At 39.8% G+C, this 25600-nt stretch overlaps 1 protein-coding gene across 1 annotated transcript in view; it reads right to left on the reverse strand.

The window, feature by feature from the left end:
• Positions 1-8838: 8838 nt before the first annotated feature.
• The window catches only part of esama (endothelial cell adhesion molecule a), a 53192-nt gene continuing 36430 nt past the window's right edge, over positions 8839-25600 (reverse strand). The window contains exons 2-7 of the mRNA XM_031738533.2: positions 16991-17142; positions 14650-14842; positions 14390-14545; positions 13801-13923; positions 12661-12796; positions 8839-12129 (exon numbers count right to left, since the gene is read on the reverse strand). Of these exons, the coding sequence (XP_031594393.2) occupies positions 11592-12129; positions 12661-12796; positions 13801-13923; positions 14390-14545; positions 14650-14842; positions 16991-17142 (1298 nt within the window). The 3' untranslated portion in view covers positions 8839-11591. The remainder of the gene's footprint in view (positions 12130-12660; positions 12797-13800; positions 13924-14389; positions 14546-14649; positions 14843-16990; positions 17143-25600) is intronic.

The following is a 25600-nucleotide window of genomic DNA, read 5'->3' on the forward strand; positions in this document are numbered from 1 at the left end:
AGTGACGAAATGTTTCTCCCACTGAGAACGTTAATGAACAGAATCAATCTTATAAGGACATTTAAAAAGCTTACTTAACATGGTTGTTTTTTGCAATTTTTTTTTTTTTTTTTTTTTTGCTTGTTTAAGATAATATTAATTGTATTTTGTTCATTTCATGAAGAATGTAAACTCTGTTAACACTGTAGCTACGACTGAGTGGTGTTCCCTGAATGCCTCACATACAGCTCCAGGACATTCAGCCAAGAGTCACTGATCCAACTTCAAGATTTAAATCCCGGATGAGCCCATGTGGTGTTTAAGACTTTGCTGCTTCCCTGTTGACTCCTGCAATTTGTTACTATCAGGATTTCCTGGAACCTCCATGAAAAACAAAGCAAAACTGACAGGGAACAGAAAGAGAGAGCATTTTTCTCCTATACTGGCTCCTCTGAACTGGATCCCTCTTAAATCCAGGACTAAATATAAAATACTATTTTCACATGACACTTTTACATGATATTTTTTTACATGACACTGTGCACTTCAGGACTTTCAAATATGAAGGGTCTTTTTAGAGTCAAACAGGAGCTTGTACTTACAGTCATGTTGCTGCTGAGTGATCTTATGAAGTGATGATTTTCATCCATGTAACCTGACAAACATTATTGTTGTTTTAGTTCATTTTCACACACAGCTAAAGCTTTGAGCACTTTCCTAGTTTCTGCTCACTCCCCTATGTGCTTCCATGTTTCATTTGAACTTCTTTGGTCCATCCACATAAATCCATCTATACACACATACAGAATCGATTTTGAATTGTCCTGCACTTTAAAGAGATTTGATGAAGGAGGAGCAGAGGGGAAAGGTTCTTCTTTTATGTAAAGCTTTTCTCTGTTTTTGCACTTTTTGCTTTCAGTTGTAGCTCAGTGTGAGTTTTTCCATCAGGTTTGCTTTTTTCCTCCTCGTCTCCCATCCAGTAGAGTAGGCTAAACCTCACTGGGATTTATGTAGCACCTCTAAAGCCTCATTCTAGAAAATTCATACACAATAACATTCACGGCAGTTTATTGCTGTATAAAGACTACGCAGAAGCAGAAGGTACTGGCTCATCATACTCCTCTTCAACAGCAATAATGTATACACGTGAAGTTGGTGGGATTGTTGCAAAGCAAACAATCAGGCTGTTAGGGTGAGCTTGAGATGTGTTGCGGCTTTATGGATATCAAAGGGTTGCTCAGTCAATCGACCAATAAATTCTGACACCTTGTGGACAGATGATACCATTACAGCTGATAGAATCACCGGGTTTGTTCTTTTTGGGGGTTATAAATCAACAATCACCGACCAAAACCCACTGATCAAAGAAATTGATCAGTGTTCTTTGATCAGTGGGTTTTGGTCGGTGATTGTTGATCAATGGTCATGGGAATTTGCATAATTATGATTAAGGAACTGACCTCACAGCCCATTGTTCCTTCAGTGGGCTGGTTTCAGTCATTATGCAAATGTACTGTTTATAAGGTTTGGGGAAACCTGCAGTCAGCTGAGACTGAAGAAGTCACTTGGATGAGTGACGAAACGTTTCTCCCACAAAACGCTACGTCCAGATGAACAGATTCAACTTTTGGAGATTTACTTTCCTGGATGATTGAGAATGCATCAAGATGTCTTATTAGGTTATTTAAGAAAGCTCATTTTCCTCTCATCACAATGGATCCACATAAATCCACCCAGCCCACAAAAAAAATCTAAATCTTTGGGAAACACTGAGGGCTGTGTTTGACTCATCATCAATCAGTGCTTCGCCTTCTGTTTGCCATCTCTGGACATAAATCACAGCTTCATCTCTTAGTTTTAGGAAATATCAGAGTTTTCCCATGTCCAACAAAAAAAGGTCTGTCACCATACCATGAAGTCCTCCATCAAAATCACTTCTGTTTACGTGAAGCAGCAGTAGGATCATCTTCTTGGACAAGGACAGCAGCATGGCTTCTTGAACATCCTCTATCTGCTGTAGGTTGAATTCTCAGTCATCAGTGGAAGCTTGGGAAACACGAGTCTCCCTGCATCTGTAATCACACAAGCTTTAATAAACCTCCACTGAACACATCAGCTGGCAGTGTTAGTGTCAGCAGCAGCCTTTAATCATAAAGTATGTCTGAAATATACAACTAAAGTGGCGTTATTTTCATGCCTCTATTCTGAGTTCACTTAAAATAAATAAGAAAGAAACTGCAGGTACAAATGTTGCATTTCGAAGAGAAAAAATTTTTGAGGGAAGAAAAGTTTAATTTGAGCGAACAAAATTCATTTCTGCGTGTAAGAAATGTATTTCAATGTTTGCTATTATCTAGTGATGTGACGCTCTGTATCGAAGCTTCAAAGCTTGTGTCGAGTAATGGAGGGTGGGGTTCCGCGATGCGCGTAATTGGCTTGCTTCATTTATGGGAGGAGCTGAAAATGATGACGTCCGAAGTCTCGCTGCCCGGCTGTGTACCACGTGACTGGTTCAGGAAGTGGTTCGAACTTTGCCGCGAGCTATGACAGCGATATAAACCCCTCAGACTTCATTCAAAATGTGGGTGTTTGATGGAGAGTTGCGGTTAGTGAGAGTTTGGAGGTTTAGGAGAGTGAGGAGAGAAAGTCAGGAGAGGATGGAGCCAGCTGGAGGAGGATGTCCTCCCCTGTGTGGGAACATTTTGATCTTATTCCTCCCAACAAGGTATGTAAATTTCTACAGAAGATGTATTTTCATAATACTGATGGTGCAATACAATTTATGTTAAGCTGTCTTTACTTTTGTACAAGGTGAAGTGTTTGCTATGTGCCAGGGAGCTGGGATATAACAACAACACCTCATCCATGCTTAGGCACTACAGAGCTTTGCATGAGAATAAGGGGAACACCGATTGTGGAGCAAGACCAGGTGAGCCATCAAATGCCATGATAATATAGCATGCCGTAATGTTACTAAAGGATATAATAATATTATACAACTGTAATAAGTTACGTGTGTGATATTTATATTTGTGCTTTGTTTTTATTGTCTTTCCTCAGGAGAACGTTACAAAAGCACAACCACTGTCCATACCCCAACCACACCTGACCTCACAGTAAATGATCATTTCCATTTTAAGCATTTCCAAATAATAATTTTCCATACTGCCAGTATAAATATACAGAGCATACTCCCATCACTACAATATACATGTTTTACACACTCCTGTTGTTGTTGACACTTACAGGCTGTGTACAAAATGCCACACTATTCAAATTCAATTCAATTTTATTTAGATAGCGCCAAATCACAACAAAAGTTGCCTCAAGGCGCTTTATACTGTACAGTAGATCGTACAATAATAAATACAGAGAAAAACCCAACAATCATATGACCCCCTACGGTACGGTGTTTCTCCAACAACAAACCTTGGATTACCCCAGAAATTAAAGCTGTCCTCAAGCAGAAGAGGAGGGCCTTCAAATCCAAAGACAAAGAGGAGTTGAAAAGGGTGCAGAGAGAGCTGAGGGGACTGATAAGGAATGGGAAGGAAAGCTACAGGCAGAAGATGGAGAACCAGCTTCAGCAAAATAACGTTGGTGAAGTATGGAGAGGCCTCAGAACCATCTCAGGCCACAAACATCAGAACTCTCTGCCTGGGAGGGATGTGAGGTGGGCAAATGAACTGAATCATTTCTTCAACAGATTTGATTCAGCCATGAGGCAGTCTCCAACATCGGCTGCAGACTCACCCACCCCCACTGCTGCTGTTCCACCTCTGACACCTCAGACACTTCACACCTCCTCTATTCACCCTGCTCACCCCTCCCCACCCCCAACAACAGCATCCAATACACACTCAACACAAGGCTCCAGCCTGTCTCTCTCAACCACCCAGGTTAGGAGGGAACTGAGGAGGATTAAAGCCAAGAAGGCAGCGGGTCCAGATGGCATCAGCTCGAGGGTCGTCAGGTCCTGCGCGGACCAACTGTGTGGGGTGATGGAGCACCTCTTCAACCTGAGCCTGAGGCTGGGACGAGTCCCACAGCTCTGGAAAACCTCCTGTGTTGTACCAGTGCCAAAGACTTCACGCCCCAAGGACTTCAACAGCTACAGGCCGGTGGCTCTGACATCCCACCTGATGAAGACCCTGGAGCGGTTGGTCCTGGCTCAGCTTCAGCGCCTTGTGAGCTCATCACTGGACCCACTTCAGTTTGCCTACCAGCCTGGCATTGGAGCGGATGATGCCATCATTCACCTCCTACATCGTTCCCTCGCTCACCTGGAGACCGCTGGGAGCACTGTGAGAATCATGTTCTTTGATTTCTCCAGTGCCTTCAACACTATTCTTCCCTCGGTTCTGAAGGACAAGCTGGAGAACTCAGGAGTGGACCATCACCTCACTACCTGGATTCTGGACTACCTCACTGACCGACCACAGTATGTGAGGACTCAGGGCTGTGTGTCGGACAGGGTCGTCTGCAGTACGGGGCCCCACAGGGAGCGGTTCTGGCTCCGTTCCTCTTCACCATCTACACTGCAGACTTCTCCCACAACTCCACCCAGTGCTTCCTGCAGAAGTTCTCTGATGACTCTGCAATAGTCGGCCTCATCACTGATGGGGACGACAAGGAGTACAGAGGACTGACTCAGGACTTTGTGGACTGGTGCCAGCTGAACTACCTCCAGATCAACGCCAGTAAAACCAAGGAGCTGGTGGTAGACTTCGCAGGCACAAACATCCTCCACTGCAACCACTGAACATCCAAGGTATGGACATCGAGGCTGTGGACAGCTACAGGTACCTTGGTGTTCATCTGAACAGCAAACTGGACTGGACTCATAATTCAGACGCCCTCTACAGGAAAGGGCAGAGCAGACTGTACCTGCTGCAGAGACTCAGGTCGTTTGGAGTAGAGGGCCCACTCCTGAAGACCTTCTATGACTCTGTGGTGGCCTCAGCCATCTTTTATGGTGTGGTCTGCTGGGGCGGCAACATCTCTGCTGGGGACAGGAAGAGACTGAACAGGCTGATCCGAAGGGCCAGCTCTGTTCTAGGATGCCCTCTGGACCCAGTGGAGGTGGTGAGTGACAGGAGAATGGCGGCTAAGCTGTCATCCCTGTTGGACAACATCTCCCACCCCATGCATGAGACTGTGACAGCACTGAGCAGCTCCTTCAGTGGGAGACTGCGGCACCCACGGTGTGGGGACGGAGAGATTTCGCAGGTCTTTCCTCCCCACTGCTGTCAGACTCCACAATAAAGACTTTTGCAGCTGATCAAACACACACATCCACACATGTGCAATAACACTAATGTGCAATAATCTTTTCTGGCATCGTTGTATTTTTACTCAGTTGTATATAGCATTTGTATTCTATTTTTATCTTATTGTATATTTTATTCTATTTTATTGTACTGTATATAGTATTTATTTTATTCTATTCTGTACAGTTGTGTACTGTATTTATTCTTATTTTATTTTATTCTAATTTTTGCTTCATAACTTTTGCACTCCCCACTTCCTGCTGTGACAAAACAAATTTCCCACATGTGGGACTAATAAAGGTTATCTTATCTTATCTTATCTTATGAGCAAGCACTTTGGCGACAGTGGGAAGGAAAAACTCCCTTTTAACAGGAAGAAACCTCCGGCAGAACCAGGCTCAGGGAGGGGCGGCCATCTGCCATGACCGGTTGGGGTGAAAGAAGGAAAACAGGATGAAAGACATGCTGTGGAAGAGAGACAGAGATTAATAACAGATATGATTCGATGCAGAGAGGTCTATTAACACATAGTGAGTGAGAAAGGTGACTGGAAAGGAAAAACTCAATGCATCATGGGAATCCCCGGCAGCCTACGTCTATTGCAGCATAACTAAGGGAGGATTCAGGGTCACCTGGTCCAGCCCTAACTATATGCTTTAGCAAAAAGGAAAGTTTTAAGCCTAATCTTGAAAGTAGAGATAGTGTCTGTCTCCCGAATCCAAACTGGAAGCTGGTTCCACAGAAGAGGGGCCTGAAAACTGAAGGCTCTCCCTCCCATTCTACTTTTAAATACTCTAGGAACAACAAGTAGGCCTGCAGAGCGAGAGTGAAGTGCTCTAATAGGGTGATATGGTACTACAAGGTCATTAAGATAAGATGGGGCCTGATTATTTAAGACCTTGTATGTGAGGAGCAGGATTTTGAATTCAATTCTGGATTTAACAGGGAGCCAATGAAGGGAAGCCAGAACAGCAGAAATATGCTCTCTCTTTCTAGTCCCTGTCAGGACTCTTGCTGCAGCATTTTGGATCAGCTGAAGGCTTTTCAGGGAGTTTTTAGGACATCCTGATAATAATGAATTACAGTAGTCCAGCCTGGAAGTAATAAATGCATGAACTAGTTTTTCAGCGTCACTAAGAGACAGGATATTTCTAACTTTAGAGATGTTGCGCAAATGGAAGAAAGCAGTCTTACATATTTGTTTAATATGTGCGTTGAAGGACATGTCCTGGTCAAAAATGACTCCAAGGTTCCTCACAGCATTACTGGAGGCCAAGGTAATGCCATCCAGAGTAAGAATCTGCTTAGATACCATATTTCTAAGATTTTCAGGGCCAAGTACAATAACCTCAGTTTGATCTGAATTAAGAAGCAGAAAGTTAGCGGCCATCCAGGTCTTTATGTCTTTAAGACATTCCTGCAGTTTAACTAATTGGTGTGTGTTACCTGGCTTCATGGATAGATAGAGCTGCGTGTCATCTGCATAGCAGTGAAAATTTATGCTATGTCTTCTAATGATGCTGCCTAAGGGAAGCATGTATAATGTAAATAGAATTGGTCCTAGCACTGAACCCTGTGGAACACCATAATTAACCTTAGTGTGTGAAGAGGACTCTCCATTTACATGTACAAATTGGAGTCTATTAGATAGATATGATACAAACCACTGCAGTGCAGTACCTGTAATACCTACAGCATGTTCTAATCGCTCTAATAGGATATTATGGTCAACAGTATCGAATGCTGCACTGAGGTCTAGCAGGACAAGCACAGAGATGAGTCCACTGTCAGAGGCCATAAGAAGATCATTTGTAACCTTCACTAAAGCTGTTTCTGTGCTGTGATGAGCTCTGAAACCTGACTGAAACGCTTCAAATAAGCCATTCCTCTGCAGATGATCTGTTAGCTGTTTGACAACTACTCTTTCAAGGATTTTTGATATGAAAGGAAGGTTGGAGATTGGCCTATAATTAGCTAAGACAGCTGGGTCTAGAGATGCTTTTTAAGTAAAGGTTTAACTACAGCCAGCTTGAAGGCCTGTGGTACATAGCTGATTATTAGAGATAGGTTGATCATATTTAAGATTGAAGCATTAATTAATGGCAGGACTTCTTTGAGCAGTTTTGTAGGAATGGGGTCTAAAAGACACGTTGATGGTTTGGAGGAAGTAATTATTGAAGTTAACTCAGAAAGATCAATTGGAGAAAAAGAGTCTAACTTAACATCAATGGTACTAAAAGTAGCTGTAGATAATATTACATCTGTGGGATGATTATTGGTAATTTTTTCTCTAATGATAAAAATTTTATTTGTGAAGAAGTTCATGAAGTCATTACTAGTTAACGTTAAAGGGATTGTTGGCTTTAAACATTAAATTCATGCCAACTAATATTTTTATGTCCAGTAGATGTCCTACTAGAGCAAATGAAGCTTCAAGATGCTTTGCGCTGGGGTGAACCAATTGGATGAAAAGCTTCAGTGCTTCATGAAGCTTCATCTGCCCATCACTACTATTATCCATATACATACACAATAACAGCCCCTCTGGTTGGCGTTTGCTCTTGCTCAGATCTCTGCTCTGTGTGCTGACAGACATCTGATGACCTGCTCTCAGTGTGTCGCTCACGCTCTCAACATCTCTGCTCCGTGCACCCTGAACTCTTTCTGTACACTGTTATAAATATGCCACAAAACCAACCAATCACAGACTTGGATGCTAAAATTCTGATTGGCTGTTTTGATCTTCAATTAGCTTGCTAACTAATGCATTCCGGAAAAACAAAGTGTAGCCAAGTCCATTTTCAGTTAGTATGTTTAATTATTTTATTTTAAAATATATTTTTTTAAGACCATCGTTGGTTTTAATCTAGTTTAAACCAATCCACTCTAGTGGATTTAGCTACATTCCCTAACAGAGCGTTGAGCCATCAGCATTGATTGAAGGAATTCCTCCATCATGAATAGCAGCTAGGACGGATGATTGCAGACAGCTGAGATGATTTCCTCAGGTGTGGGGTACCAGAGTGCTGGAGCCTGGGAACAGGTCCCACATCTGGAACACAAGACTGAGGTGATCACACACACACACACACACACACACACACACACACACACACACACACACACACACACACACACACACACACACACACACACACACTCTACAAGAAGATATTAACTTTTTCCCCCCTGTCTGTCCTGCCTTAGACATTGTCATACTATACCATATACAATGTAACTAAAATAACACAAACAGAAATGAATGAATAAAACAGATAAGAGAAACACAATAGGAGCCCATAGAGCAGGGGTGCACAACTCCAGGCCTCAAGGCCTGATGTCCTGCAGGTTGCCTGTGATAACCTTGTCCCGAACCGCTACTTAAAGGAGTGGCTGAGCCTTTCTTGGTGCTGGATTGTTGAGTGACAGATTCTTTTCAGCTTTTTCTAACAAAAAACTCCCAAGGAAAACCCTGTGTCCCTTCAAGCTCAGTCATCAATCCTTCCTTCCTTCTATAAGCTCGCCAAGAAGGCAAAATTGGTAAAAATTGGAAAACAGGACAAAACAAAAAACAAAACTCACAAACAACTGATCTTTTTTTATTTTAATTGAAAATATAATACAAAGCATTTTCAATGAACATAAATATGGAAGATACAAGTGCACACTGCACATTACTGTCTACAGTTTAGGCCGTCTGTATAAATAAGCATATTTGTTTGGCCACCAATTTGTCCACAGCAGTTATACAATCCACGCTGGTTTATAACTCAGTGTGATAGTGAGCACTTCTTTCTCTTTTCTTAATGTGCTTTTTATACATGTACAATATAAAAATAAAGGCTTGCGTTGAATACATTTGAATGTCCATAATGTACACTTTTAAAGGACACAGAGTCTTAAATGCACAGCAAACAGATTTCCTTTTTTCTTTCAACTTCCCTCATGAAATCTTTCCACTTGGCTCTAGTCTTGAGATTATTTTCTCAAGTGGTTTGCACGTGATGCATCTACAGTATGTTTTCCTTCAGCATCATCAGCCTTCATTTCAGAATGTCATGAAAATAAATGTAAAAATATCTGTGCACATTAACCGAAAGCTTAAATAACAAACATATGCTCCAGTGTAATTACAATACAGCAGAATATGACCACACTGTCTTCTCTTTTCCAAATCTAAATCATATTCAGTAACAACAGACATTACAAATGGCCCTAACGTGTAAAAACATAATAAATACTTTTAGCTCTTAACTTTTGAAAGGAAGTTCTGAAATCATTCAGTGTATTAAAATGACCTTAGCTATTTGGATACATTCTTACAAATGCGATTTTTACAAAACAGTGCCTCCCTCACAACTGTTTTTATTCAAAACATGTCCACACATTTTGGAAATGGAAAATAGTCTCTGAACCAAATCTAGTTTATTTGTTTCAGATTAGAGGCAAAGTGAAACACATTTGTTAACTTCCAAGGTGCATGAAGAAAGTCTAAAGAGGTCGCGATTCCAGGAGTATCTGTAGTGTACAGAACAACATTATTGCGAGACTGATGGTCCTGCAATAATGTTGATGGAGTCTTTAGGTTTTCAGCCAAAAAGGTTGAATGAAACTTGATAAAATGGCTCAAATTTGCTGAACTAACATTGTATTGTCCCTATTTTCTTTCTCTAAGAAATGCTGCAAATTCACCAATAACACCTTCTAAACAGACTTTCATGCGCTTTAGCCTTGTTACCATTTCCCCCGATATTTCTGTCAGTAGGATGTGAAATTCTGAATGCTGAGCAGCATACTTGATATACTCAAGTAAAGAAACTAGAGAAATTTTTCAAATGTGCTACACAATTGTATATCCACTATTGAGGCATTTTTTCCAAGGAGTTTAAATACATTAGTACTGAATTGTACTAATTTTGAAAGGAGACCTGCCTTATGTTTCTAATCCTGATGTGATGCATAGTGGTGCTCTGCTGCTAGCTGATATCTTTGGTGGCCTCTTTTTGATCTTCAGTTCAATTCAATATTATTTATACAGCGCCAAATCACAACAACAGACACCTCAAGGCGCTTTATATTGTAAGGTTGACCCTACAATAATACAGAGAAAAACCCAACACTTTGGAAACAGTGGGAAGGAAAAACTCCCTTTTAACAGGAAGAAACCTCCAGCAGAACCAGGCTAAGGGAGGGGAGGGGCCATGTGCCGCAACCGGTTGGGTTGTGGCAGATGGTATATTTTTTCAGTTTTCTTGATCCATTACTGGTCAAAGGTGGCGGCTCCTGCTCCCTCTTGTTAAACGCAAGAGCTTCATCCTCACTGTGCGGAACTGTGTGATCACCAGGTGTCTTTCTCTAATGCTATAAGCTCTTTGCGCCAGTCTAGAAGAACAGGTCCAAATGATGAATTTATGCTGATGAGGCAGATGATGACTTAGATACAAAACAATGCCAACACAAAGTGGTATTAAAGGCAAACATGTCCCCTGTTTCTTTAAATTGTTTTCCATAAAGGTTGCACCCAACAACGTGCTACCAATTAGCCCCAAAATACACATATTTACAATTTGAATGGTGCAGGCAACTTTAAATTATTAGTGATTAGTACTAGTCAAGAATAAAAGCAAATTTACAGCTCTGCAGTCCTAAACAGAGCTCAATATGATCAGAAGCTTTTGCTCAACTGTATTTAAAGAAGTGAGTTTAAAAGCATTTTATAAGTTGAAAACCCAACAGAAGTAAAGCCAGAAAAAAAAGGATTAGGATACTTTGCAAAGCCAAACTTTGTCACATAACACATTATGTTGTTTTCTCGTGTCTGGTGCTGAAATATAGTTAATACATAGATTAAACCCAGTGTTTCTGAGCAACATTCTCCTTCTTGAACAGTAATGACCTATGAGTCCTTCAGGTAGTTTCCCTAAGTAAAGACAATGGATAAAGTGTAGCATGCTGGTGCTCTTTTTTTCCATCCGTGAGATTTGCACACACGGTGTTCCAGCTGCGGTTCATAAATGGCAGGAGGAAAACAGTTTAGAAGAAATTACATTTAAAATTCCAAATATGAAAAACGAAAACATTAAACATTAAAAGAGGATACTGGACAAATGTATGAAAATCATATCTATACATAGTTTCAAATGTGTACAGTGCATACAGAATATAAAAGAACTATAAGTAATTATATTTAAAGGAAGTAAACAGTGTGTCTGAGAGCTTGTTGGCATCAGTAAATGACCTTTTCACTTTGAATTCTTTGCTAAATATTAATAAAGTCCCTTTGAAAAATCTGCAATTGACCCTTTGTAAGAATGTAAAGGGACAGTATTTCTTTAGCTCATGTTAGACTAGAGATCCGGCCTGGTTCTGTGCAGGAACCATAATGGGCACTCCTCCCATTCGGGAGATGTTGGAGGCCATGATGGTGGAGGTGGGCAGTGGTGGCGGGGAGGGAGTGGTCTGGAGCTGCAGCCGAGGCTGGTTGTATGTTTGCGGCAGCGCCTGTGCCTGGGGCAACTGGGTGTAGCGCTCGGGTCTGGGCATGGAACCGCCATTGCTGCCGACCTCGGGGGACAATAGCTGTTCACGTGGCAGGGTGGTGTTGTTGTTGTAGCTGTAATGGGTGGGAGTGGAGGCCCCTTGGTGGCGGGACGGTCTATAGCCGGCGTTGCTGCCTGTGGCGGTGATGATGGATGCAGTGTCTGAGGGGGGACGCTGTGGGTACTGCTGCAGGTGGTGGTGGTGGTTGTTGTGGTGATGGGAGGACTCTTTGTGGTGTGGGCTGGAGGCGATGGAGGACAGGGTGCCATTCTTGGAGATGATGTCAGAACCCATGCCACTCTTAGCCCATGACACACGCTTGGGAGCCTGAGCATCCTCCCTGTAGACAAAGAGGTGTAGGATTACTTTTTTGTGACGTGTAGATTACTTTTAGAAATGCATAATTAGTTCACAGTGACACTGAAATGGAGTAATTCATTAAATCTTGAAACTATGGTAATTTGTTTCTGCTATCACAGGATATGAAAATTAAATGTGAAATACAGGCTTCTTAAACAGGTGCACTTCTCTTAGACTGGGAAAAACAAAAGCATCAAGTTGATGGTTCAAGCAGCAGCAAATACCCAGTGCTAGTGATAGAATCACTGTAGTTTGAGAAATGTGCAAGATCAAAATGTGCAAAATAAAACCTGGGTCCTCTGCAAAGGACTAAAATGGATTTGATTAAAAGCAGCGGCAACAAGAACATCATCTACCAAAGCTGCAACTATTTGGACTTGTGAATTGCTTGAAACAACACTGTTTACCACTGTGGGAAGAAGGTCCCAGTTCTTATCTGCTGGCCAGCTGAGATGCTGTTACGAATTTTAAATAATAAAATTCTGCTTGGATTTAAGCCACACTGACTCACTTGATTTCGTTGGCCAAGTCATCCTCGTTGTTTCGCCTCCTTATCATGAAGACAAAAGCGAGGCACACAAAAAGGAGGAAGATGAAGCCAGCCACTGAGCCAACTGTGGCACCAACGATCACGCCCACTTTATTGGCTGGAATCAAAGAACATACAATTAGTACATCAAAGAATTTAAAAAAAAGTTTTATTACCTCATTTCATGTAGAATCAATAGTAGTTGTATAGCACTGGCTAGAAAAGCAGATTAATGTTTGATATTTGAGTCATGTAAAAATGTCCTTTCTGTTTGACATAGAGATAGACTAATCAGGTGACCAGCTGTGTTGTTGCCTGGCAAATCACTTTTAAGCTACAATTCAGTTCCATTTATACAGGGACAAATCACAACAGCTGTTGCCTCAAGGCACTTTATATTGTAATGTACAAGACAATACAGGGATGTTGATCACTAATTTACCGCCCTCCATTGTTTTCAGGCTTCTGCAACATTATATATTCCCAGGATAACCCTAACCCGGGCCAGGTTGTGTTGCGCATGGTTGGTTGTCCAGTCAGGCAAATTCAGCCAACTTTGACAAAAGTATAACTTTCTTAGTTGCTAAACAGAAAAGTCAGCTAAGCTAATGGTTACAATGTAAAATGTCACAGACTTATGTTAGCAACATTAAACATGTCTAGTAAACAGGGTTTGTTTTTTACTTTGAATCTATGTAAGTCATGAGTGATATAATGATACTTTTTTAACTTATTGTATATTTGTAATATTTTAATGTATATGTAAGCAAGTTGGCTGCATATTCATTTGGTTTTCTTATGATGTGTCAGGAGTCATAAGAAACAATAATAGTAATAGTCAAAGATTCATAATGGGTCGCTACATATAAGTCAAATCTTAAAACAAGGATGCTGTTTAATCTGAACACTTAACTTTTTAAGTTGATCTGGTTTTGGTGGAATTAGTAGGATATGATCTTGTACAACAGAAATAACTGAGACATGTGAATGGGAATCATTAATTACACCAATACTCGCTGTTCATGCTGAGTGTGGCAGCTTGATAATAGTGTGGTCTATTACTATTTTTCCATCATTTATTCTTATCAATAAACCATAACGAGAGTTACACTTGCTGCGTACAGTTGGTAATGTGCAGGTCGATTTCGCAGGTCTTTTCTGCCACCGTGTTGCTGGCTGTGCACACGTATTTCCCCGACATGTTGCTGCTCAGGTTGTTCAGCTTCAGAGTGCCAGTCTTCTCATCTAAAACAGCAGTTTACATGGAAAAGACAGTCAAACACACACAAAGACACATTATTCCCCGTGTATATGCACACACAGCGGCGTGCAGGCACACAACCAAAAACACAAAATCCATCTACAAATACACGCAATGATGTGACAAATCTACTCTTCAGATTATAGCTCATCTGTAATGCTTGGACGTGGCTATGATAAGAATTAATTAATTAAGTTCATATTTATTCATATAGTGCCAGCTCAAAACAGGAGCAAATGCTTCATACTGAAAACTAAAGATGCTATTAGAGAACTCCACCAATCAGATGCTTCCTTATGAGCAAGAATGGAATGTCAGTGGCCATTCAATGACAATTCTCAAAGATGTGCTAAGTGACAATCCCAAAAGACAGTGTGCATGCTGCTTTTTCTATCAACAATTCACATTTATAGCAAACAATGATTCTTTGTTTTTTTGCTGTGCACTCACTGAGCATGGGTGAGAAGAAGACCTCAGAGGTGGGGCTGGTTTTCTTCCACTTGTACAAAGGAATAGGTTTCCCAGAGCTGGACTTGCAGGTCAGAGTAACGTTTCCTTTTAGCTCTGGCTTCCCTGTCATAGAGCACTTCGGAACAGAAGGAGGGACTGAGGGGAGAGGATTATATAATGTTTTATTACAAGATTTTCTGTTTTACTGTTTCATAGTGAATCTGAGAAGTGCATCTGTGTGACTGGTGAATTTCTCTTACCTTTCACATCCAGGGGAACTGTACCAGTAATACCATCATTAATATTCTGCAAGATGTAGCTTCCTGAATCGGCCTCCCTGGTGTTGTTGATGTAGAACGACACGTCTGATGATGGCATCTTACTTAGGAAACCGACACGGTCTTTAAACTGTCCGTCAAACACATTCACCTTGTTGTTGGTGTAGGAGATGATCTGGACAGGAGGACAGAAAGCAAGCGTCACATGAAACAAAAAGATGATAATTTTTTTTTTGGTCTTTTAGTACATAAACACAAGCACAAGAAGAAGTAGTTGTGCATAACAGACGTCAGTGATGTAATGGACTTTATATTTATCCAAAACATTTCCAGAAATGTATTTGCTAAATGTCCAAGTTCAAGACTTCAAAGAACAGTTTTCACTAACACTGGTAAAATCAGATCATCAAAATTAAACAGTAACATTAATGTTATTGAACCTGATCTATAAATTCTCAGCTGTCATTTTCTGTAACACAAATTATACAAATCTGTAATATTAGATCAATACTACATTCCAAAGAATATGGCTCTTGTACAATAAAAAAACAAAACACAACAAAAGAAACCTGATATATAACATAGTTCCAGCACATGTATCTCTGCAGTGAAAGGGGCTGAAATACAATATAAATAGAACGGTTCAAGGCAGATGCATCATTTACAGTAAAAGGTAAAGATGTTCTTAGATTAGAATCCGTTTTCTTTGAGTAATCTAGTCATCTGATGGTCTGGACCTTGATCACTTGCTGTAACTGATGGAACCTTGAATTCTGCTTTATACCGGAAAATCCTGAAGGAAAATCTCCTGCCATCAGCTTGTATTATGAAGTTCAATTACATTTGGGTTATGCACCAGCAAAGGGATCCAGAACACAGCAGTAAAAGAAAAAATGAAAGTTTTGGAGTGGTCAAAAGTAGTCAAAGACTGGACTTAAATCTGATTGAGATGCTTTGGTAGGAACTTAAACAGACGGTTTATGCTCAAAAGCCCTCCAATGTGAATAAATTAAACCATTATGCAAAGAATAGTGGGTCAAAATTACTCCACAGTGATCTGAAAGCATCATCGCCCGTTACCTTAAAGGTAAGAACGGTGAGGAGCATAAACTGTCTGTTTAAGAGAGAAGATGAACTGAGGGGCTGCACCAAGAACTCATGCATTGGTATTTATGATTACTTTCAACTACAAATGATGCAAAGCAACTCTAATAGTATTCAAAAACAAAACTAAGAGCTGGAAAAAGCAGAATAGTTTCCTGTCAATTATTTTCTCCATATTACTATTATTATATCATGCATAGTAAACCTATATTAGCAGTTTGGAAAAAATATCACTTTGTCAAATTTTAGTTACTTGCATAATTAGTACCATACCACCCCATTAGAGCACTTTGCTCTCAGACTGCAGGCTTACTTGTTGTTCCTAGAATATTTAAAAGTAGAATGGGAGGAAGAGCCTTCAGTTTTCAGGCCCCTCTTCTGTGGAACCAGATTTGGATTGTGGAGACAGACACTATCTCTACTTTTAAAATTAGGGTTCAGAGTTTCCTTCTTGCTAAAGTATATCGTCAGGGCGTGATCAGGTAACCCTGAGTTATGCTGCAATAGGTGTAGGCTGCTGGGATCCTCCAGCAGCCTACACCTTCTTCAGTCACCTTTCTCACTCACTATATGTTTATACATATCATTTCTAGTTAATAATATCTGTCTCTCTTCCACAGCATGTCTTTATCCTGTCTTCCTTCTCTCACCCCAACCAGTCGCAGCAGATGGCCCCGCCCCTCCCTGAGCCTGGTTCTGCCGGAGGTTCCTTCCTGTTAAAAGGGAGTTTTTCCTTTCCATTGTTGCCAAAGCGCTTGCTCATAGGGGGTCGTATGATTGTTGGGTTTTTCTCTGTATTGCTGTAGGCTCTACTTTACACTATAAAGTGAATGTTGTTGTGATTTGGTGCTGTATAAATAAAATACAATAGAATTGAACAATTTGTCACAGGGGAATTGCTCACTTTACCCTGTCTAAACACATAAGACTCTGAATAGATTGCAGTTAAGTTTTGTTCTTTTTATTAATGATAACATTTTTTACATTTAATGAATTTTTCTTCCTGCAAAGAGTAAAGTAAGGTGAGACACTAAGGGAAATAATAAAAAAAACCCTGTATCCTTTCCCTTCCTGAGTTCTCTTTCTTCCCCTAAATCTATTTGATTGTGATCCTCCTTTTAGATCATCTATCTGCATAGCACAATAGTGGTAGAAACCTTTAAGCCTTTTCTTGTCTTGGCTTAATATATATTACACCTAAGTGTAATTGTTTCCTTACCATTTTCATCTGGGTGGTGTTAGGCATCAAAAAGTTCCAGGCGATGCTCTTGGAATTTGGGTTGCCGCCAGTGTACGAGGCGTGCAGCTCCACATACTGACCCTCGATCACTTCTACATATTTCAGGGGTATTAAAAAGTTGGCCCATATGCCTGGATGAAGGAAGAAAGGGAAAAAACACACTGTAAAAATCACAGTTTTTTATTACTTTTATACACCACTGTACATGTAATCAATAATTGTAATCTCTATATCAATTTCTATTGGTAATCTCTGACTCTCAGACAGTGTGTCTTTTGTCTGCCCCCCTCACAGCCAACCAGACGTGGTAGAAGAAGAAGCCGTCCCTCCCAGAGCCTGTCAGAGGGTTCTTCCTACTAAAAGAAGTTTTTTTCTTCCCACTGTCACCAAGTGCTTGCTTCAGTTGCTAGAATTTTCTATGTAATATTGCAGGGTTTATCTTACAGTATAAACTGCCTTAACCTCCTAGGACCTGGCGTCCACATATGTGGCCATCACATTTTTGGTTATTTTGACCAAAATACTCAATTTTGCTCTACATGGGCCTGATATACACTTACGAGGACATTATACTGCTACTGTTCTATCGAAATTTTAAATGAATATCCTCATTTGTGGCTCTCATTTTTCTTAAAAACAAAAATAAGGTAAAAAATAAAATCTGGTAATTCTTTGTTTTTACATTCATCGGGCCTCAATATGCCCAAATATCAAAGAGAAATTAAAAATGCATGTCGTGGAAGAGTTCGGGTCTTAGGAGATTAATGTTGTGATTCAATTGAATTGAATTCTGACTCCGAATCATTACCTGTCCAGTTGAAGGTGCAGCAGGAAACATGTTTGGATTGTTCTTTGTTTCTCATGCCTGTTTCATGTTTGATGTCATATTTTTTATAATATAAAGGTTATAAGCAGAATGACATTGTAAGATTAATGAGGCTCTTCTTAGCTTCTTTTTAATAATTGCCATTGAAGAAAAAAGTTTTCTTCAAGGACATTATTATAAAACTGTATCCATGATTTTATATGCATGCGGCTCTTCTTACACAGTTTATAATGTTACATTACCAAAGATGTTATCACAGATGAGCTGATGCATTATCTGGATTTAATGCAATAGTGATAATGAAAGCAAGCTGAATAGAGAGAGCACTATTACAGTGAAATGTAATGTGTAATTAAGACCACAGAGAGGCAGCAGAGAGCCAAAACACATCTGCAGCACACACAACCAAATCAGAAAAAAAACAAGGTTTTCGCTTACATATTTATACGTGACACTTTTTTTTATTAGTTAAAGTGTTCATTTAAGTAGTTGATAAATATGACAAATAAATGACAGAGGCTGTAAACCTCAGTCACTGCCTGTGCATAATTTGTGTTTACTGTAATCAAAGCTTTTCTCAGGGGAATGTCAGCTTCTCCTACAAAATAAGGGTGGTTTGAATAATGGAATTAGTCAACAGAAACCGCATATCTCACCTTTATTCCTCAGGGACCCATAAGAGATATGCAGAAAGTATGTGAACCCAATATAAATGAACACACACACACACACACACACACACACACACACACACACACACAGGAGCATGACTTTTTGACAGTGGTCAAAAAGTATCAAATGGACAAGCATCTCAGTGCTTGTCCATTTGATACTGTTGACCACAGTATTTTACTACAGCGATTAAAACAAACTGTTGGTATTAAAGGAATTGCACTGGAGTGGTTTGAATCAAGAGTACTAAGTGGACTTTTCCCATATTAGCTGCTCTTCATTGGCTCTGGATTATTAGGCCGCTCTCCTGTGGAACTAGCTCCTAGTTTAGATTAAGGGCACATATGCACTCTAATTTTGAAATATACTTAAAACTTTCCTTTTTGATAAAGCTTTTAGTTAGGACTGTATGAGGTGAGTCTGAACCTTCCCTTATTTAAGCTGCAAAGGTTAGGCTGCTAAGGGTGCTTTGTGTTTCTTCTTCACTCATCTCTTTCCACTCTCTGTGTGTTTATACACCACTATTGTATTTAATAACTGGGAACTCTCTTCTCTTTCCCCTTGCCCCTGACTTATCACAATGGATGGCTGTCCCTCCATGAGCCTGGTTGTATCCGAGGTCTTTCCTGTTAAAAAGGAGATTTTCTTTCCCACTGTCACCAAGTGCTTGCTCACAGGGCACAGAGTGATTGTAGGGGCTTTACCTTATAATATAAACTACCATGAGGCTGCTGTGAATTGTCACGAGGACACGAGCACCTGGAACATGGCTGCCAGCTCTAAAGTGCACTGTATGCTTGTGTGTACTCATCAAAAACCATGGCATCTTCAATTCAATTCAGTTTTATTTACATAGCAACAAATTACATCAACAGTTGCCTCGAGGTGGTTTATGTTGAAAATTTAAAGGCGTAGGCACATTATAAAAATTGACAGGACTCTTGTCAGCACAACTTTAGTATGGAAAACCACTTATATGAGCAAACATTCTTCATACCCCACATTATAGTTTCAAAGAGGCATTTGAAACAAGCTGTTTATACACTAATACAAGTCATCCATTATGGATTAGCTTCCTTTACTGCACAGCAGTACCTTCCTGCTAATTAGTACCATTATTTAGATGTCACAGTTGTTACTGCAACAAAACTATTTACCTGTAAAGGAAGTGATGTAATCAAGTCCAATCAACAAGAGGCTTCACAAGCAAACTATTACCTGAAACAACTCACTATTTCTGTGGTGGCTAAATATTCCAAAGCAGAGGGGTGGAGGTCAAGGCACATGACTTATAGTTATTAAAGTCCTCACAATTGAAATAGTTTGACATCAGAAAAAATACTGATTGTAGGTTTTTTATACAGCATTGTGCAACGAAGTACTGAAAATCTGGGCTTTTTTAAGGTCAATTAACTGCATTATGCCCACCCTGGAGCAACAGAAACACAAAACTAACAAACAGATAATATTAAAAAACAGTACTATGATGTTGTGGATGTGAAATATGTTACTAGAACTACAGTTTATCAATAACCACCATCATTGCAACTGTGCAAATTCATTTGAATTTTTAATTGTTTCTCAAAAAATTATTTGCGAACTGAAACAGAGACTAAAGCAGCAACTAAACTGCTGATGATAAAAACAAAATAAAGCCAACCAGGTTTGTTTGTGTAGTGGTTCTGATACAGTCTCTGCCACTGAGCAAGGAGCGCCCCCTGTGGCCAAAAGCTATAGAAAGCTACACAATGAGGTGAAACCCATTATAAGCTAAATTATTCTGATTAGCATTTAAAGCTCACTTTAAAGCATTACAGATTTGACATAATATCTTGTTGGATTTGGACTTGTTGGATTAATGAACATCTCTTGTGCTTTATTGCTTCTCCAGCTCTAAATTATACAGGTGAAATGTGAATGGCAACAATGCACCATGTAAAGAGATCTCTATAGAGAGGAGGTGTAGGTATCAGTTTCTCAGTCACTGTGGAGAGAGATGGAGTAGATAAGTGACAGTGATGAGTGAATGTGTGGGCTATGCTCCTTTGGGAACATTGCTTAAAGAATCACACTAGTGAAGCCATAAGATAGACTAAATATGGGAAGGTGTGGTTAGCGTAAGAATAAATGCTGCTAAAAAGGGTGAAAGGAGAAAACAAGGAGAAGCAGAGATCCATTGTGTCAATGGCTCTTTAGGCCCTAAGAAGATTTGGTGCAGCAGTGAGATAGGCCTGTTGTTTGTAGAGGTGCTGACTGATGGATGGTTGGATCAGTGGACATGTAGAGATGACAGAAAGAGGCTTAAATATAAATGCAATGAGTCACTGTGGAGTGGCTCTCTGATGATTGCTATAAGCTTAAAGGCAGCCCAATGAGAGGCTGCTGCATGTCTCACAGATTGGATGAAGGGAAGGAAGAGAAACGGAGACTCTCTGGGATGAAGAAGATTTTACTAAAGCTAAAACAGCAACAAGAGATCTTGACATGTTTATATTTAGAATAGATATAAAACTAGATCAGAGAATAGTGTGCCCATGCAGAAATTGTTCTATTTGACACAAATTAGAAACTCCAGCAACGGATAAGTTCACTTTTTAAGCCAAGAAGTTTGGGAAAACACCTAGCCGGAATCCTTTCAAATCTTTGCGGTAAGACTTCGGAATACAAGACTTCCCAGCAGGGATAACCCAGACACAAACATTTCAGTAGGGGAAAACAGGCCAAATTTTCAGCTCCTCATTAGTGTGGATGAGTTGTGCTTCATGATTTAGTCTGATCACATGGGCATTTTTTCCCCATCAAAATCTTGCCAAGTGCTGCTTTAAGAAGATTTCCTGACAGAAATCCTTCCTGATTCCAATGAGAGCGTACTGCATTGAAAAAAAGATGAAAAAAACATGAATAGAGAAAAAGAATTGGCAGAAAAAATAGAGAAATGAACAAGGCCACTGAGATTTACTCTTAAATTGGTCAGTGAGGCATAATCTTTCCCTCTGTGGCAGGTCTGAAATCTATTCTGCTCGCTTCATGACAATTACTTTTAAATATTCCTTTGTGACTGATGGCAGGGCAGATGGGAGCGAGTTTGCTGAAGGGCGTAATGAGGACTGGATGGGTCTCGCTGGATCTAATAGGGCTATTTCACCAAGTCTGATATAACAAGGTGTTTTATGGTTAGCTGGATAAGCTTTTATTCATCTTTCTCTTTCAAAGTAACAGTTTCTTCACTATATGTAGAGATACCACTTTGGAAGCTGGATATGGAGTTGGCAGGCATAATTACAGGGTAGATTTCAGTTGGAAAAAAAGTGGGAGTTACAGTGTTGTCCCCCAGTGTAACAAGTGCTATAGTTCTGCAGTACTTGCAAAACTGGTGATAACAACACTGAAAGGGTAAAAACTATCAAGAATAGTGAACTGTGCAAAATGTCCTTCCAACCATTCTTGATACCACTACAGAAACCTAATTTCAGAATAAAAAGAAAAAGACAAATCAAGCTCGTCTTGGTTGTTAGAGTTGCTAGTTAGGAGAGAGACTAGTCTCTAAAAAGAACACAGGAGAAGGTCTGCAAACATTGAGACTTCTAGAAAAATGTCCCTTGGACTGATGAAGTGAAAGTAAAGCTACCGGTTGCCAGTTTAGCTCAGTGGGTAAGCAGGCAACCACATGGCCAGAAAGCAGTGACTCGGGTTTGAGTCTGACTGGTGACCCTTTGTTGAGTGAACCATAAACTCTTTATACCAAAGTACTCTACAATCCAAACTGGGAGCTGAGAGGCCTCCCATTCTACTTTTGAAAACTCAAACGCAGAACTAAGAGCCTGAGTTATTGCTTTGATGAAAATAGTGTGCTATGCTTAAGTTCCTGTGTGTGCTAATTGGCTAATTGCAGGAAACCCTTCGGACTGATCCGTGTTTACTTCAGCAGACCTCAGTGTAGATAAAGCGGAAACCATGCTTTGATGAGGATGACCTTAACTAACGTATTTCATGGTGAAAAGATGGGTGGAGCGGGTCGGTTGCTTCCTGTCAGCATCTTATCAGCTGCTTTGGTTAAAATGTTAAAGCAAGTGAGCTACAGAATAAAAAGATATGGTGTCAAACATTAGTGATGCCTCTGTTGCAATATTACCATCAAATACATCTCATAATGTCTAACTTGGAGAAATAGCTAATTTAAGAGATTTGAGAATAAGAAGAAAGAGCATATGATCTTGAATGAAGATGACAGTGTGGCAATGATGTCTCCATGGAGCACCACTGAACCCTGTCTCTGGGGGATGGGTGGAGATGCAATGACGTGCTCTTTCTCATGGAGATAAACCTCCCCTGATAAGGCTTGGACCACTTTCTGTAGATCTGAGGCTGGATTGGTGGTTCCTACTCTTAAAGATCAGGACCCAGACTAGATGATAAAGGTCATCCTGTGAAAATCTTTCATGTTTCCCTTGCCTGATGAAGTGAATAAAACCAAAACAAGAAAAAAAACCAAGTGGGCAAAGACCTGTAGAACTGCTGCATTCACATTTGAGAAAGTCCCCAAGTTCATCTTAGTACCTGTTGTTTAACAGATGTCTAAATACTGGCCTGCAGGTTGTTTTGGATACCTGCATCAGAAAATGTCCTGCTGCTTTGACCATAAGCTGTTACTGTTCACACTGGACACATAACAATACCACTAACGTCTACTACAAGACTTTTTTTCTACCTGATGTCACTTTCACAAAGTCCAAAACTTTCCAAGTCAAGTTATGGGAATGTTTAAATCAAAGGGGTGATGATGATATTAAATGACCAATACTGACAAGTCCAGAGTTGTGTCATCACACAAGAGAAAATCAAACACTAAACCAAAGTGGAATTTTAAAATACTAAGACTAAAAATACTGACAATATCAGAAAGTAGTTTATAAAAAGTAACCTAAAAGGCTTTAGTGGTCACAGTTTTACAGAGAACAATAAAACTAAGCAACAAAATGAAGAAGCAACCTAATCATAACCTAATAAATCTTAATCTGAATCAATCCGATGTATACATTGCTATGAGGTGAGGTTTTTTGTGTCCCTGCAAACTTAGAGTCCAAAATCAAGCTTTAAAAAAAGATAGCTGCAAACATTTAAATACTCTTGAATACCGTATTTTTTGGACCATAAGGCACACTGTTGATGAACTGGCCTGTTTTCATACATAAAGTGCACCGGATTATAAAGTGCATTAAGCGAAACAAAACAGTCAGATAAGTCAAACTTTACTCAACTCATTCTTCTGGCTTCCTCCACTTCCGTACCATTGATTCATTAATGATAAATTCTCTGGCAGCTGCTCTATTCCCATGTTGTTGCAGTATATTAGTGACTAATCTCGTATTGTGGATGGATTATCTCAGTTGTTCTCCTGACTGAAGTTTGGTCCGTTTACAGCGATTGTATTTGTCCCTAACCTTCGGGAACCCTCACGATAACTTCTATCAAGTGGAAAAAAGTTAGCATTCATCCTCCAGCTTCACTGTTTATATTATGCTAACATAGCTGTGTCACTAGCGATCACGTAGCACATCATTATATAGCAGCTAGCCCAACTTCAGTAACCCTACAAACGTCACTGCTGTTTAGTTTTCTGTCTTCATTTATGTTGGAAGTGATAGCAGAGCTGTACGTGTGAATTTTCCAGAAATCTCTCAGTCAGAACATGCTATATCATGTTTATGTGGAAACTAGCGAGCTAACTTCCTGCTAACTTCTAACTCCGTTAAATTTAATACATTCTGTTTTCATGGATGCCTGGATGTTAAACTTTATTGTTACACCTGGTAAAGCAGCAACACTGATCATTTTATTAAAGATGAAAGAATTTAGACAGTTTTTAACTCTCAGTGATGCCGCAGTGTTTGTCTGACTTTAGGACCTGAAGCGGAGTTTGGACCCTGATTACTCCGCGAGGCTCCTGACTATGGTAGCTGTAATGATCCTACAATCCATCAAGTGGTGTGGTTTCGTGGTCTACCAAAGTCATACTAAAACATTTTTTGACAGATTTTTGAGCACCGTGTACCATATAAAATCAGTTCGAGGTCAGTAAGCACAACCAGAATTCATACACAAGGCGCAATGGATTATAAGGCGCACTGTCGATTTTTGAGAAATTTAAAGGATTTCAAGTGCACCTTATAGTGTGGAAAATACCGTAACATAAATATATGCATTCAAATAATGCTGCAAACAGGTTTTTAGTTACATAGACCATAAAATAGTGCTTAAACAATCTTAGACATCTTTTTTTTTCTATACTGAATTTGGTCATAATAAAAGCTATAAGACAGAAGGAAAGCGCGTTCTCTTCTTCTTCTACACATCCTCACCTTTAATTTGGATAATCTTGCCTATCCAGTGTATTAATATTTGATAGTTGGAGATTTTTTGGTTCTTTAAGAAAAGAAAATCAAACAAGTAGAACTGGGCAGTGTGCACTGTACCTGGCCATGAAGACGTGCTATAGAAGACAGCAATAATTCACTAATTCACTAGGCCTGCAACAAACCAGTAGACAACTATTGTATCAGTATTCCCAGTGCTTTGAAACTTCAAAGAAATAATGCTTTAACATCATACCACGGTAATTGCAGATACTGACTGTCCACAAATATAGTCTGGCTAGTTCCACTGAGATCCACAGTCTGTGCAACATTAACAGCACATTTACAGACAAAAAGAACAAAAGCACCATGAATAATAGATAACAGATGAGATGAGAAGAAAGACAGGAACAGTGGCACTGTCCAAGCATCTGATTTAATCTTTTCACATACATTAAGAGGAAATTTAAGGAAGAAACTGAAAAATAACTTCAAGCGGAGTTTTTTTTAAATCAAAGTGAAGATGTCCAGTATCCTCAAAACATTTGAAAAAAGACATCAATCAAAGTCTAAGGTTATTCATAGCAAAAATGTCCTCTCTTTCCCAAACTATTTTTTTGCTTTAATCTCCACACATACGCAGAAATAATCCAAACTCATCAAAACGAGAACTTTTGGGCAACTTTTTCTGATTCTCACTCCTCAGCCCATCAAGTCCTCGTAAAAATAGAAGTCCAA

This window comes from Oreochromis aureus, linkage group 10 (genome assembly GCF_013358895.1).
Source record: "Oreochromis aureus strain Israel breed Guangdong linkage group 10, ZZ_aureus, whole genome shotgun sequence".
Taxonomy (NCBI): Eukaryota; Metazoa; Chordata; class Actinopteri; order Cichliformes; family Cichlidae; genus Oreochromis; species Oreochromis aureus.